The sequence below is a fragment of the Nerophis ophidion genome, linkage group LG23 (assembly GCF_033978795.1).
Source record: "Nerophis ophidion isolate RoL-2023_Sa linkage group LG23, RoL_Noph_v1.0, whole genome shotgun sequence".
In the NCBI taxonomy this organism is placed as follows: Eukaryota; Metazoa; Chordata; class Actinopteri; order Syngnathiformes; family Syngnathidae; genus Nerophis; species Nerophis ophidion.
Window position 1 is genome coordinate 5,803,067 of NC_084633.1, and position 17,030 is coordinate 5,820,096.

The 17,030-nt window shown below is 38.7% G+C and overlaps 1 protein-coding gene across 8 annotated transcripts in view; it reads right to left on the reverse strand.

Moving 5' to 3' along the window:
- The window catches only part of cacna1aa (calcium channel, voltage-dependent, P/Q type, alpha 1A subunit, a), a 262,583-nt gene that overhangs the window by 150,990 nt on the left and 94,563 nt on the right, over window positions 1–17,030 (reverse strand). For all 8 annotated transcript variants that reach the window (XM_061885469.1, XM_061885467.1, XM_061885465.1 and 5 more), the window contains exons 4-6: window positions 12,625–12,716; window positions 8,993–9,145; window positions 8,706–8,893 (exon numbers count right to left, since the gene is read on the reverse strand). In XM_061885469.1, the coding sequence (XP_061741453.1) occupies window positions 8,706–8,893; window positions 8,993–9,145; window positions 12,625–12,716 (433 nt within the window). The remainder of the gene's footprint in view (window positions 1–8,705; window positions 8,894–8,992; window positions 9,146–12,624; window positions 12,717–17,030) is intronic.

Sequence of the window (17,030 nt, forward strand, 5' to 3'; positions counted from 1 at the left end):
TATTATACTCTCAAAATGTTTGCCTTACTTAAAAATGCATGCATTCAGTTGTATTCAGAGTTAAAAAAAATATGATATGGCTCTCACGGAAATACCTTTTAAAATATTTGGCTCTCAGTCAAAAAGGTTCCCGACCCCTGCTTTAAATAGACCTCCCTTTTAGGCCAGTTGATCTGACGTCTCTTTTCTGATCTGTGCCGCCCCTCTCCTGCATGGAGAAGTTATTAGGTGACCACAGATGGGAACCAGGGTGGACAACTCATTTGTGCATCAGTTGGGGACGTATCTGTGCTGCTGACTTGTCTCCACTCAAAATCATCCCCTGCTGGCCCCACTATGGACTGGACTCTCACACTATCAACTAAATCCACTCAACCAAGGCATAGCTCGGTTGGTAGAGTGGCCCTGCCAGCAACTTGAGGGTTCCAGGTTCGATTCCCGCTTCCACCATCCTAGTCAGTGCCGTTGTGTCCTTGGGCAAGACACTTTACCCACCTGCTCCCAGTGCCACCCACACTGGTTTAAATGTAACTTAGATATTGGGTTTCACTATGTAAAGCTTTTTGAGTCACTAGAGAAAAGCGCTATATAAATATAATTCACTTCACTTCACAACCTCCATTGCACCAGTTGCCCAAGGGGGGTCCCCAGTTTTGGGGTCCCCTACAAGTTTTCTTATTGTATCCCATTGAGTTGAGTTTTTTCTTGCCCTGATGTGGGATCTGAGCTCAGGATGTCGTTGTGGCTTGTGCAGCCCTTTGAGACACCTGTGATTAAGGGCTAAGTAAATACACTTTGATTGATTGATTGATTGATAATAAATGTGCAAACTGGCACAGTTACGCACAAAGGGCTATCAACTTCATAACACCTCGGCCCCTCCCAGAGCATGATAAAAAAAAGTTGTGTTGTCTAAAATGGCGCTTCTATATAGTCCTGAAAATATGGTACACACTATAGTTTTGCGCTACATGTACCTCAACAAAACAAAACAAGTTGGAGCACATCAAAAAACGGATAAATATTATAATTATCATTTTTGGTAAGTGTGCAAAAACAGTAATAGATTTGGGACAGCACTGATTGGGACTTCAGGAACTAAGTACACAGTGTACATAGTTGAGAGAGACCCTGGACATGCTTCTTGTAAAAAAAAAAAAAAAGGAACATGATACGGCCAGTCTAGTCTCCCTCGTTTTGATGTCGTCCCTGCTGCCTTCGAGATGAGCCATGAATGCACATGTTGATCTGAATTGTGTTCCCTCTTTCTTTACTCAATGAAATTGCATACATTTCACCTTAATTTTGCATTAAATAAATCTTTTCATTTGAATTATTTTTGTATTTATTTATTTTTGTGTCCTGTCTAGCTACTCAGGAAAATCATATAGTTAATGTAGATGCCCATATCAACTGTACAAGTGTACTTCACAAAAGAGAAGTGTGAGATACTTCTCTTGTTGCCTTATTTGTATTCGACTTTATTAAATGGATTTATATTATTATTTGGTGTAGGCGGCCCGGAGCAAGAGGGGATAGAAAGATAAAAAAGAAAGCGATGGGGGGAAATTGCGAGGACGAGAAGGTGATAAGACAGAGAGACAACAACAACAGCAAACACAACAACAACAACAATAGAGCAACATCAACAAATAGGATGTGTATAAATATGATGGTAAAAGTGATAGCAAAGAAGCAGTTAGTGAAATAAATTACAATATAGAAATGACAATGATTATTATGACACTACAACTGGAGCAATACAAATACCAATAGAAATAGCACAATTGCTAATGAACAATAACAATAATGACCTCTATTATCAACAATTGTTTCAAATGCAACAATACATGTATGCAATGATAACTTGAAATACAAAAGAAAGCAGATAAATGGAGGGGAATAAATAGAACCATATTGACCTTGTAGATTGTTATAGTAACAATAGGTTAAGCTTTGTCAGAGTGCCACGTGTTACCCAGTTCCCCCTAGGGCAACAACGTTCATATATGTTTGATGAAACATGATTATATGCAGGAGTGTACTGTATGTACAAACCCCGTTTCCATATGAGTTGGGAAATTGTGTTAGATGTAAATATAAACGGAGGTCAATGATTTGCAAATCATTTTCAACCCATATTCAGTTGAATATGCTACAAAGACAACATATTTGATGTTAAAACTGATCAACATTTTTTTTTTTTTGCAAATAATCATTAACTTTACAATTTGATGCCAGTTGGGAAAGGTGGTAATAAATACTGATTAAGTTGAGGAATGCTCATCAAACACTTATTTGGAACATCCCACAGGTGTGCAGGCTAATTGGGAACAGGAGAGTGCCATGATTGGGTATAAAAGCAGCTTCCATGAAATACTAAGTAATTCACAAACAAGGATGGGGTGAGGGTCACCAAATTGTAAGCAAATTGTCGACAAGTTTTAGAACAACATTTCTCAATGAGCTATTGCAAAGAATTTATGGATTTTACCATCTACGGTCCGTAAAATCATCAAAAGTTTCAGAAAATCGTGAGAAATCACTGCACGTAAGCGATGACAGTGCGGACCTTTGATCCCTAAGGTGGTACTGCATCAAAAACCGACATCAGTGTGTAAAGGATATCACCACATAGGGTTCAGGAACACTTCATAAAACCACTGCCAGTAACTACAGTTGGTCGCTACATCTGTAAGTGCAAGTCAAAACTCTACTATGCAAAGCGAAAGCCATTTATCAACCACACCCAGGAATGCCGCCGGCTTCGCTGGGCCCGAGCTCATCTAAGATGGACTGATGCAAAGTGGAAAAGTGTTCTGTGGTCTGACGAGTCCACATTTTAAATTATATTTGGAAACAGAGGACGTGGTGTCCTCCGGAACAAAATGGAAAATAACCCTCCGGATTGTTATAGGTGCAAAGTTCAAAAGCCAGCATCTGTGATGGTATGGGGGTGTATCAGTGCCCAAGGCATGGGTACCTTACACATCTGTGAAGGCACCATTAATGCTGAAAGGTACATACAGGTTTTGGAGCAACATATGTTGTCATCCAAGCAACGTTATCATGGACGCCCCTGCTTATTTCAGCAAAACAATGCCAAGCCACATGTTACAACAGCGTGGCTTTGTAGTTAAAGAGTGCGGGTACTTTCCTGGCCCGCCTACAGTCCAAACATGTCTCCCATCAAAAATGTGTGGCGCATTATGAAGCGTAAAATACGACAACAAGACCCCAGACTGTTGAACAACTTAAGCTGTACATCAAGCAAGAATGGTAAGGAATTCCACTTTCAAAGCTTCAACAATTAGTTTCCTCAGTTCCCAAACGTTTATTGAGTGTTGTAAAATGAAAATATGATGTAACATAGGAGTGAACATGCCCTTTCCCAACTACTTTGGCACGTGCTGCAGCCATGAAATTCTAAGTTAATTATTATTTGCAAAAAAAACAACTAAGTTTATGAGTTTGAACATCAAATATCTTGTCTTTGTAGTGCATTCAACTGAATATGGGGTGAAAAGGATTTGCAAATCATTTTATTCCGTTTATATTTACATCTAATACAATTTCCCAACTCATATGGAAACGGGGTTTGTATGTATATGTACTTGTATATGTACAGTGTGTGTATATGTATGTCTGTACAGTGAATGTATATGTACAGTATGTGTATATAATGTATGTTTGTTCAGTGAATACATATGTACAGTATATGTATATAAATCATAAAACTTGCTGATAATGAGTAAATGCATTTATTAGTTGAGGTGTAGGACTGTTGTGCCTTGGTGAAAGGCTATGTTTCACTGAGTGTTTTTGTAGTTTACTGGTGGAATTAAAAATCATCCCAAACTATTTTTGAAATATGCTTTAATGTAGCTTGAAAGTACTGTAGCATGAATGTCTAAGGAAGATCATGTGAGTCTTTTTCATCCATTTCACTAGATTTTTAAACTTTGTGTTTTCTGCTCGCATTAGAAACAAAAAAAATCAATCCATTTTTGCCTTTAAACATAAAGTAACTGAACTTATCAGGTGCAAAAATGTAATGTTCTTTATTTCTTCAAGCCGCTGTACCTTCCCTCAGGTCTTCTGACTTTGAAAACACTACAAGAAACAGTTCTTGTTGTCCTCCCGTTTCCTGTTTATTCAACCATTATTTCCTTCGCTTCTACATGAATTCCCTCCGCCCTTTCTGTCTGTGCGAGCGTTCAAATCCCTCGTTACCGCCTCATACTGATCGACAATCCCCCGTCCCCAAAGCTCACCTCCAGACCTGCGCCCCTCTACCTCACAATGGGTTGTTTGCTCTAATAGCCCCTCACTTTGCCCCCTCCTCCTCCTTTCCCCTCTGCCTACACGGGGAATCTGGCAGTGCCGCTGTGTACCCAATGTACCGCAGACCCTTTTTTTCTACCATTAAACTTTTATCACTTCTCTCCCCAGCAGCTGCAAGAATAACTCGGGCTGAACAGGCCCTTTTAAATATAGAGCAGCACCGGGAAAGAGGGACACAGGGAGCAAGACACCGAGCAGTAGGGACGGAGAGGTATACGAGTGAACAGATGACGAAAACACAACATGTTAGGAGTGACACAAAGATACACTAAATTGCTAAAAGTATTTGGCCACCCATCCAAATGATCAGAATCAGGTGTTCTAATCACTTGGCCCGGTGTATAAAATCAAGCACTTAGGCATGGAGACTGTTTCTACAAACAATTGTGAAAAAATGGGCCGCTCTTATGACTTTAGTGATTGCCAGCGTGTCTGGGTTTGGAGGTTGCCAGGAGGACGGCACATTTCAGACTGCATTGTGCCAAATCTGAAATTTGGTGGAGGAGGAATTATGGTGTGGGGTTGTTTTTCAGGAGTTGGGCTTAGGCTCTTAGTTCCAGTGAAAGGAACTTTGAATGCTCCAGTATACCAAAACAATTTAGACAATTCCATTCTCCCAACCTTGTGGGAACAGTTTAGAGCGGGCCCCTTCCTCTGCCAACATGACTGTGCACCACTGCACAAAGCAAGCCCCATAAAGACATGGATGACAGAGTCTGGTGTGGGTGAACTTGACTGGCCTGCACAGAGTCCTGCCCTGAACCCAATAGAACACCTTTGGAATGAATTAGAACAGAGACTGAGAGCCAGGCCAGTGTGTGACCTCACCAAAGTGCTTTTGGAAGAATGTTGGAAAATTCCTATAAACCAGTGGTTCTTAACCAGGGTTCGACCGAAGCTAGGTGCCTCAGGGGTTCGGCGGAGCCTCTGCCGCGGAAGTCAAGATACACCCGACTCATCGTGTAAATAAAAACTTCTCCCTATTGGCGTATTATGGATACCCCCAAACAATGTTCCCTGTAATTATCCATCTGATTTGCAGGTGTGTAGTTTGTTGTGAGTTCATGCACTGTGTTAGTTTTGTTCTTTGAACAAGGTGATGTTCATGTACGGTTAATTTTGTGCACCAGTAAGAACACCTATAACTTTGTCTTGAATATTAAAAACATTTGTATTTTTCCTAAAGAAGGGTTCGGTGAATGCGCATATGAAACTGGTGGGATTCGGTAACTCCAACAAGGTTAAGAACCACTGCTATAAACACACTCCGCAACATTGTGGACAGCCTTCTAAGAAGAGTTGAAGTCGTAATAGCTGCAAACCTATGGGTTAGGAATGGGATGGCACTTCAAGTTCATATGTGAGTCAAGGCAGGTGGCCAATTACTTTTGGCAATATAGTGTAAATAGCCCTGAGTAAATAGGGCGAAATAGCTGGATTAATAACCCCCAAAGATCCTAATCTGGTTCCCATAGCGGCCATGTGTGGTGCCAATTTTTATAGTTTGAACGGATGAAAAGCATGTTTTCTCACGTTAATCATTGTTTTTAAAGAGTAATAGACAAGAAAAGGTTGAGAAGGCCCAGTCTTTCATATTACCATGTCAAGTAGCATCAGTGCAAAATAAAAGTGTGATTGAAGTCTTTTTTTTTTTTATCAACTAGAAGCACATAAAATCATCCAATTATTACACTATATGTATTTCTCTCCTCTCCTGAAAAGGCCGAACTTGTCACTTGTCCAGAATTATACCGAGGGTTGTTTGTATTGATTTGGTGATCTCATTTGACTACTGGGATGTAAACTAAAAAAAGTCTATTCATGAACATATTCTTGTATTTCCCGCACTGTTGTTTTTCCTGAAAAATACATCACATGATGGCTGTGCTACCAAACCCCGAAATTTGACACTAAAAGTCGGACCAACTTCAAATTTTGTACACAGCGCAGCGCTCCTGCTCCAAAAAACCCGCATTAACTACAAACCCCAAAACCAGCGAAGTTGGCATGTTGTGTAAATCGTAAATAAAAACAGAATACAATGATTTGCGAATCCTTGTCAACTTATATTCAATTGAATAGACTGCAAAGACAAGATACTTAACGTTGGAACTGGAAAACTTTGTTATTTTTTGCTAATATTAGCTCATTTGGAATTTGATGCCTGTCACCATGCGAGTGGACCTAATATGGTGTTGAGTGTAAAAAAAACAGTTGTACTGTATCTGCAACTACTGTAATGGTTGCTAATATAATGCCCAAACCATGTCAGGCATTGTTCCAAACTACGACATGACAGCCAAACAGATTGCAATTTTGATATTCCACTGCAGGTGACTGGCTGTGCTGATACAGCCTATCCTGTGACAAGCACTAGTGCTGACATGGAAGAAAATACAGTGTGTAAAGCTCAGCAAAGCTGTGTTGACCATCGCAAAACGATTGCCTTGTAATCAACGGATCATCTTTTTATTCCTAAAATTATACATACATACATACATACATACATATATATGTATATATATATATATATATATATATATATATATATATATATATATATATATATATATATATATATATATATATATATATATATATACATATATAGATAGATAGAGAGAGAGAGAGAGTTGGTAAGAATATAATGTAATGGCTGTTTTGAGTTTCCAATCATTTCTACAACTCTTATTTTTTTGTGATAGAGTGATTGGAGCACATACTTGTTGGTCACAAAAAAAACATTCATGAAATTTGGTTCTTTTATGGATTTAATATGGGTCTACTGAAAATGTGACCAAATCTGCTGGGTCAAAAGTATACATACAGCAATGTTAATATTTGTTTACATTGTCCCTTGGCAGGTTTCACTGCAATAAGGCGCTTTTGGTAGCCATCCACAATCTTCTGGTTGAATTTTTGACCACTCCTCTTGACAAAATTGGTGCAGTTCAGCTAAATTTGTTGGTTTTCTGACAAGGACTTGTTTCATCAGCATTGTCCACACGTTTAAATCAGGACTTTGGGAAGGACATTCTAAAGCCTTAATTCTAGCCTGATTGAGCCATTCCTTTACCGCTTTTGACGTGTGTTTGAGGTCATTGTCATGTTGAAACACTTAACTGCGCCCAAGACCCAACCTCCGGGCTGATGATTTGAGGTTGTCCTGAAAAATTTGGAGGTAATCCTACTTTTTCATTGTCCCATTTAGTCTCTGTAAAGCACCAGTTCCATTGGCAGCAAAACAGGCCCGGAGCATAATAATACCATCACCATGCTTGACGGTAGGAGTGGTGTTATTAAGTGGTGGGATTAAAGGCCACACCTTTTATCCTCTAAACATATTGCTGGGTATTGTGTGTGGCTAAACAGGGACATGGAAAAAGATCTGACCTTCTGGAGGAAGGTTCTGTGGTCAGATGAAACCAAAATTGAGCTGTTTGGCTCTGAACTGGTGATTTACAGAGAGTAAATGGGACAATGAAAAAGGAGGATTACCTCCAAATTTTTCAGGACAACCTAATATCATCAGCCCGGAAGTTGGGTGTTGCGCACAGTTGGGCGTTCCAACTCTTCCAAAACACGTCAAAAGTGGTAAAGGAATGGCTAAATCAGGCTATAATTAAGGTTTTAGAATGGCCTTCCCAAAGTCCTGACCTAAACGTGTGGACAATGCTGAAGAAACAAGTCCATGTCAGAAAACCAACAAATTTAGCTGAACTGCACTAATTTGCAATAAGTGGTTAAAAATTCAACCAGATGCTTGCCAGAAACTTGTGGATGGCTACCAAAAGCGCCTTATTGCTGTGAAACTTGCCAAGGAACATGTAACTAAATATTAACATTGCTGTACGTATACTTATGACCCAGCAGATTTGGTCACATTTTCAGTAGACCCATAAAAAATTCATAAGAGAACCAAACTTCATGAATGTATTTTGTGACCAACAAGTATGTGCTCCAATCACTCTATCACAAAAAATAAGAGTTGTAGAAATTATTGAAAATTAAAGACAGCCATGACATTATGTTCTTTACAAGGTATGTAACCTTTTGACCACGACTGTATATATAAACCGTACATTATAAAATGTATAATTATTGGGCGCTGTTTTTCTCTCCACTTCAGGGGGTGTGTTTTGTTTCCACACCAGCATAGCAGGGGTGCGTTGTGTTTGCTCCGAGTTAAAAACCATCCTAAATTTTGCAACAGCACACAGCAAGGAGGCCCAATTTGGAGATGTGAGCTAAACATAGACCGGCATAAAGGGACATACAAATAGAATTTTAGAGTTTTATTGCGACTAACTTTACTAAACATTAAGTGTGTATTCGCAGGTGTGTGACACACCAGTACTTACATAGTACAGCAGGTCAGTCCAGCCCTCCATGGTGATACACTGGAAGACGGTGAGGATAGCAAAAAGGATGTTGTCAAACTGGGTGATGCCGTAGTTTGGACCCAGCCAGTACTGTCGACACATGGTACCCTCTGGACACAACCGTGCTGGAAGTTCTGTCCCACATGGGAACTCTTCTCGGATCTCCCCTGGATTTGGGCAGAAGCAGTAAGATACCTCACAACGTTTTTAAAGACTCAACATGGGGGTGACGTCAATGTTTAATGTTCATATTCGTCAGTCTATACCTGTGTGATTGTCGAAACAGGTGGTGTGGAATTTTCCCATGTAGAACTCCAAGCCGATAATGGCAAACATGAGGATGGCGAAGAAAAGCAGGAGCCCTATTTGCAGCAGGGGGATCATCGCCTTCATGATGGATTTCAGCACTACCTGTAGACCTGGAGGGAACAGTGGAAACATTGTTCATGTACGGTATATTTTTGTACCCATATAAAAGACAGTGACTAAATACAGTGGAACCTCAATTTACAAACCTCCTCATTGTACCAAACTATACATTTTACAAACCACAAAAAGTGACGATTACATATGTATATTCATACATAAAAGGATGTAGCTACCGATTATTTTAGTAATCGTATATCCACCAATGAGTTTGTGTGATTATTTGAGTTATCGGATAAAAGACAAAGTATAAAAATGTTTCATCCACCCATTGTGGGCCTCACGGTGCAGCCATTTGGCGCCAGGCAGTACATCTATTGTTCAGTTCAGTTTCAGTTTCATTTTATTTGGAACATGCACACGATACAATGTAATGCATCACACGTTTACAGTTGTTTCATTACAGCACGTCCGAAAAGGAGTGGAAGGAAGCAGAGATTATTTAATCCTACCCCTTTTCATACCACAGCAATTTTATCCAATTCCCTTGTTCTCTGTAACAGAACAGAGAACAAATAAAAAAAAAAATAATAATATACCATAGTAAGAAAACAAATATTAAATACATAAATAATCTGTCTCGATTTAAAAAAAAAAAGAAAAAAAAAAAGGGTTCCAGAAAGATGTTCTTTATAATTATTGTTCTGTGTACTTTGTGAACACTTGTAGTTTGAACGGTCTGAATCATACTGGTGCTTTGTTTGATTTACTTGGTTAATCCATGTCATAATTTAATTCCACATACAAGTATGCTAAAGGTTTTAAGTGTTGTACGTGCATACAAGTGTTTTAAATTCGATTTTCCCCCTAAGGATATATTTTTCCTTTTTTGTTGTGAAGAATTGTTGTACATTCTTGGGTGGCAGGTTATAGTTTGCTTTTTACATCATTTTAGCTGTTTGCAAATGCACCAAATTGTCGGATTTCAATAATTGTGACTAAATAAATAAAGGGTTTGTTATTTTTGCTGAGATTCAAAGATAGTCTGTTTTTGTCAAACCATCCTTTTAATTTGTTCAATTCTTCTGTTGTTATTTGTATTAGTTTCTGTGTGTTCTCTCATAACCAAATTGCGGTTGTATCATCTGCAAATAATACTAACTTTAAGTCCGTTGTAACTTTAAAAATGCCATTTATATAGAGATTTAATGAGTATTGATCCCTGAGGTACGCCACAAAATATGTTAAGCTCTGTGGAAGTGGGCATCTGTCAGTTAGTTTGTGTCCGATTTTTAGCCTTTTTACAACAATAATACTAACTTTAAGTCCTTTGTAACTTTACAAATGCCATTTATATAAAGATTTAATGATTATTGATCCCTGAGGTACGCCACAAAATATTTTAAGCTGTGTGGAAGTGGGCATCTTTCAGTTAGTTTGTGTCCGATTTTTATCCTTTTTACAACATTTGCTTGGTTTGCTCGGTCAAAATGATTTAAAAGAAAGTAATGGACTAGCGATGTGTGGTTTACAACATTCAGGAAGTAACCACAGCGTTATCGACACTGCCTCCGCAAGGTAAATATATATTTTTTAAATTCTTAATCATCGTAGGGACCTGGCTTTCAAAAATTAAGTACTTTTGTCATTTCAAAATGTGACTGCATCACTGGGCTAGTGACAGTGTGTCTACGTGTCAGCTGAGCGACTGAAAATGAGGTCGTTGTTGTTTTGATTTTGTTATTAAATATTGGGCTGATCTTCACCCCCTTGTTGTTTGTTTGATACATAGTACTGTTAAGCGCCTTATACCGTGTTTAAAATGTAAAGGTATTTGTGTCTATCTGAGCTTGTATTTTAAAGACATCTTTCAATTGAATGAAATCCTTAGCAATTTAAAGATCAGTTAAAAAAGGTGCCAATCTGATTAGAACATTTGAGCATGATGTCGGTGTCCTGACACCTTATTTTACACACAATGGCATTTTTTAAATTTTTTTTTTTTTACAAAGACTTCCTTAATTTTTTTTGACAATGCCACAATTGCACCTTCATACCATGAATGTATCGTTCTGTGAGATATTATCGTTAAATCTCCCAAAATAAATGAGAAATATGTCATTATTAGTACATCCTGATTTGCTTGTTGAAGTCTGTAATACTGATCTAATGGTAATAATAACTCTGCAGTGCACAGCTGCCACTATCACATTGGGGGAAAAAAAAAAAGAGATGAGTGTGTGCTGGAGAACCACTTTTGTTCGGAGCATTATGCAGAATAACACCAAAGCGGCATCAAACCTTAACTCAACATGCTTGTCTGAGCTGTTTTTAAACCTCTGAAGCCACCAGCACTTTATGTTGAGCAATTGTGGGCCATAGACTTTTTTTTAAAAATACATTTAAAGGGATCATACAATGATTTTGTTCTATGTTTAAAACACTTCCTTGCAGTCTACACAACATGTTATGGTGGTATTGTGGTCAAAATGTTGCATGGATTATGTTTTACAGATCATCTTTGAACTGCTTTTTGACCGTCTCTTCAAGAAAGAGCCATTTTGTGCCTCCACTTTGACTGTTTCTTATCCCCGTCATCCATGTTGTAGGTTTTAGCGCCTCTATATCAAATTTACTGACAGATATAAGTTAGAACTATATTCTACTTTGTATTAGAAATGGCAACAGCAGAGGATGCATGTGCGTGTACTAGTGTTGTCCCGATACCCATAATTTGGTACCGGTAACGGTACCAAAATTATTTTGATACTTTTCGGTACTTTTCTCAATAAAGGGGGCCACAAAAAATTGCATTAGTGGCTTTAATTTCACAAACAACTCTTAGGGTACATTAAACATATGTTTTTTATTGCAAGTTTGTCCTTAAATAAAATAGTAAAAATACAAGACAGCTTGTCTTTTAGTAGTAAGTAAGCAAACAAAGGCTCCTAATTTAGTCTGCTGACATATGCAGTAACATATTGTGTTATTTTCCATTCAATTATTTTGTCAACATTATCAAGGACAAGTGGTAGAAAATTAATTATTAATCTACTTGTTCATATCTGCCTACTTTCTCTTTCAACATGTTTAATCTACACTTCTTTAAAAATGTAATACTCACTTATTCTTTGGTTGTTTGATACTTTACATTAGTTTTGGATGATACCACAAATCTGAGTATGGCGGACCTGTACTTTTCAGAGGTATAGTACCGGATAGAATCATTAGTATCGCGGTACTATACTAATACCGGTATACCGTACAACCCTAGAGTGTACTAGCCCACAACAAGCGATATCGGAAAATAGGGAATTCTAAAACCTTTGATTACAATGGCGAATCTCTACAGTTCTACAGCTCGTTTGGAGAAAATATGAAGGAAGGCATGACTGTTTTATAAATAACTCTGCAATGACTCTACGGTTTGATTTAACATTTCCAGGACGTATGCAGATCCAAAATGAACAAAAACATGTACCAACAGGTAGAAAAAGTTGGTTTTGTAGAATTGGTCTCCTTTAAAACTTACTAGGAATACCGGACACCAGTTTGAGGGGCCTCAAGACTCGAACGGCTCTCAGGGTCCGCAGGTCAAAATCCGAGCCCACAGTGGACAGAATCCTGAAAAGAATGGGACAAATGCACAGGGGACAAATCAATATTTGAGCCAGTCGAGCTTGCCCTCCTATGCACACACGTACACACACTTATCCACAAGCACACAAACCCACTCCAGGTTGTTACGAGCAACTGCAAGTCACATTGCATGCAAAACCTGGTAGAGCAGAGCTGATCAATGGAGGTGACAAGTGAAGCCGGACAGTGAAGTGTATCAGGGCGAGAGAAGGATAAGTCGATTTGTATCGAGCTATAATTCCAGAAAGCAGGACAACAAAGTGATGATGAGGAAGAGGCAGATATTTTGTTCACAAACAATTTGGCTTAAAAAAACAAAAAACTTGGCTGAAAAGGGGCGGGCATTATTGGTGACCGGAACCAGAAGGCAAATCACTACATTAGTGAAAAGCTTTCACACATACAAGTGAAAACCTTTCACACATACAACTAAAACTTGTTTTCCCTCACATGCACAAGTGAAAAGCTCTCACACACACAAGTGATGTCCTTTTACACATACTCGTGAAAAATAATTCCAAGTGTGTGTGCGTAAGAGAAAAAATATCAGTAGTGTTTATGAGTGTGTTTCAGTAGCGTATGTGAGAAAAAAAAAACATTTCAGTTGTTTATGTGAGAGCATTTCAGTAGTGTGTATAAGAGTATTTCAGTAGTGTGGATGAGAGAAAAACATTTCAGTTGTTTATGTGAGAGCGTTTCAGTGGTGTGTATAAGAGCGCTTCAGTAGGGTGTACGAGAGTGTTTCAGTACTGTGTGTGTAGGAGAAAAACATTTCAGTTGTTTATGTGACATTATTTCAGAACTGTATAGAGAGCATTTCAGTAGTGTGTAAAAGAGTGTTTCAGTAGTGTGTGAGAGAAAAAAAATTCAATTGTTTATGTGAGAAAATTTCTGTAGTGACTACAAGAGTGTTTCAGTAGTGTATATGAGAGTGTTTCAGTAGAGTGTGAGAGAAAAATGTTTAAGTTGTTTATGTGACAGCATTTCAGTACTGTGAAGAGAGCATCTAAGTAATGTGTATGAGAGTGTTTCAGTCGTGTGTGTGAGAAAAAACATTTGAGTTGTTTATGAGAGAGCATTTCAGTAGTCTGCATTTGAGTGTTTCAGTAGTGTGTGTGAGAGAGAACAATTCAGTTGTTTATGTGAGAACATTTCAGTGGTGTGTAAGAGAGCGTTTCAGTCTTGTGTATGGGAGTGTTTCAGTAGTGTGTGTGAGAGAAAAACATTTCAGTTGTTTATGTGACAGCATTAAAGTAGTGTGTATAAGAGTCTTTCAGTAGTGTGTGAGAGAGAAAACCATTTCGGTTGATTATGTGAGAGCATTTCAGTAGTGTATGAAAGAGGTAATTTTGAATAATATCCCTAATGACCCCTCATAAGTTGGCGATAGGAACGACAAAGAACAGAGGGAAGAAATGTCCAATTATAGAAATGACAGACGCTGACTTGTTCAGTTTTTCATTACATTAGGAGTTCATTCAAAGCAAAAAGAAGATGGATTGACGTCGAGTTAGACAAAAGGAAGCATCTAAAGAATGGTAAACAAAATGTGTTTGTGTGTGTGTGCGTGTGTGTGTGTGTGTGTGTGTGTGTGTGTGTGTGTGTGTGCGTGCGTGGAGAGGCTAAAGATGTCCCCCTCTGCTGCCAGACTTCCAGTCAGTCCCTAGTCTGACGCACAGAGTGAATCATCCTCCTTCTCACTTCTCTCTCTCTCTTTTCATTCTGTCAATCTGACACATTTCCTGCATTCCAGTGACACAGCAGAGCCTTAATCACTGCAGCCTTGAAAATCAGACTTGGAAACACACAAAAATAGCGAGTAACATATACAGGGGCTCGGTAGAGGAATGAGCCATGTGGCCTCAAACGCCGCAATACGGGGACATGAACATTCCCCCGCCCTTGTGAGGCATCTACTGCAAGGGCTTCATCACTCATGGTAGCTGCCGGGCCCTTGGAATGACATTGTGTGATATCCACTCATCATCAGACGCTATCTTGATATTTAAGAGGGTCCCTACTTGGTAGCTTCTCTTTCTACCGTGTACACTACTTAATAAAAATGTTCATCATTGCACCTTTATAGCTCTCATTTTGCATTTGGACTCTTATTACTTGACTTTTTACTCCTTATGTTAAAATAAAAAAATAGATAAAATAAAAACATAAACAAGAAGGACTATATTTGAGTATGACATAAATTTTATTGCATACTGTATTTCCTTGAATTGCCGACGCGTATATAGTATGCGCCTGCCTTGAATTACTGCCGGGTCAAACTCGTTTCGCAAAATAATTAGTGCATGCTTAGCATTACCGCCGGCTCAGGATTAACGCATGTCAAACTCGTTTCGCAAAATATTATTTTTATTAGCGCATGTCTAGAATTTCCGACGGGTCAAACTCGTTTCGCAAAATAATTAGCACATGCCTAGAATTTCCGCCGGGTCAAACTCGTCACGTCACGAGTGACACTTCACCTGTCATCATTTTCAAAATGGAGGAGGCTGATTTCAATCATTTGAAATTGCATAAAGGGAAGCATATTAAGAGCTATTCAGTAGGATTTAAGGTCCAAGCTATTGAATATGCTAAAAAGAACAGTAAGCAGCTATGTTTTATTAATATACCGTAGCTGCGTGTGTCAAATATGAGTCATTAAATGACTCCCGCCTCCTGGTGGTAGAGGGCGCTAGTATTTCCTTCTTGCGACTACTCGGCTGCAGAAGAAGTGACAACAAGCAGCAAGAGTGAGCAGGGATCGTTTATTTTTTCCTATCGCTTGCACTTTTAACATGGAGGATTACATATCTAAACTAAAACAGTTTTCTAAACTGGACTTTCAAACGAAGCAGGAGGTAATAAAGGAAGATCTCCATCGAGACAGAGAGACTTTTAAAACTGAAGAAAGATAAGGAAGACTTCTATAAACAAGTTATCGATGCTTATGATCAGAAGGAGCTGCACATTGACTTCATTTATAAGTAAAGGTAAGACCCTAATGACTTTTTCTTTTATTAAATGTGCTTTTCATGATGGTATCCTTACATTATACTTAAATTTATAAGCGCAGGCCTAAATCTACCGCATGCCTTTGGTAAGCGCCGGAGTGAGAAGAGGTTTTAAAATAATTAGCGCATGCTTGCCTTTACCGCATGCTTTTGGTAAACGCCGGAGTGAGAAGAGGTTTTAAATTATTTAGCGCCCCGGCGGCAATTCAAAGAAATACGGTAGATAATCTTGTTAAAGGGGAACTGTAGTCTTTTTGGAATTTTGCCTAATCATTATGAAATACATGACGGCGGATGTTTGTTTTTTTTATAATACATTCTAACTCATAAATAAACGTAAATAGGTGAAGTGGAGTGAATTATACTTATATAGCGCTTTTCTCTAATGACTCAAAGCACTTTTACATAGTGAAACCCAATATCTAAGTTACATTTAAACCAGTGTGGGTGGCACTGGGAGCAGGTGGGTAAAGTGTCTTGCCCAAGGACACAACGGCAGTGACTAGCATGGCGGAAGCGGGGTTCAAACCTGGAACCCTCAAGTTGCTGGCACGGCCACTCTACCAACCGAGCTTTACCGCCTCTATAAAAGTACTCTAAAAATAGAGCCAATGGGATGTCCTCTTTTCCGCTCATAGAACCCAATAAATAATATCCCAAAAAATGCCGACAATACTCCATTTCCATTTCGTGACTTGAGTATTAACCAAGTATTAGTATCGTTATTATAAGCGCTAATGCAGGGGTGTCAAAGTCATTTTTTTCACGGGCCGCATGGAGGAAAATCTATTCCCAAGTGGGCTGAAATGGTAAAATCATGGCATGATAACTTAAAAATAAAGACAACTCCAGGTTGTATTCTTTGTTGTACTGTGGCCAAATTTAGAACAAAGCCAATTCTGAAAACATACAAATCACAAATAATCCTCTGGACAAAACACTTCAAGTTTGTTGAAAATTCTGAGGAAATTGGTGCATTTTCAAAACCACAATGAGCTTAGACTTGGTTTCAGTGTATCTACAAAGCCAGGATTAAACTTTAAGTCACAGTCTTTCTGGGATTGAACAACAAATACAGCATGTAAACTCTCCTAGGTATCAAATACCTCATGTCCACGTATCAATCCACTGCTAACTCGTCCACGTATCAATCCACTGCTAACTCAACAAACGGTAAGAAACGGAGGTAAAAACTATTCAAAAGTGTTTAGTTCACTTTTCTCGTGTTTGACAGAGGTATTTTGAGGCAACGAGGGTGCCAAATGACAATGTATTTGAAGCAGAAGAC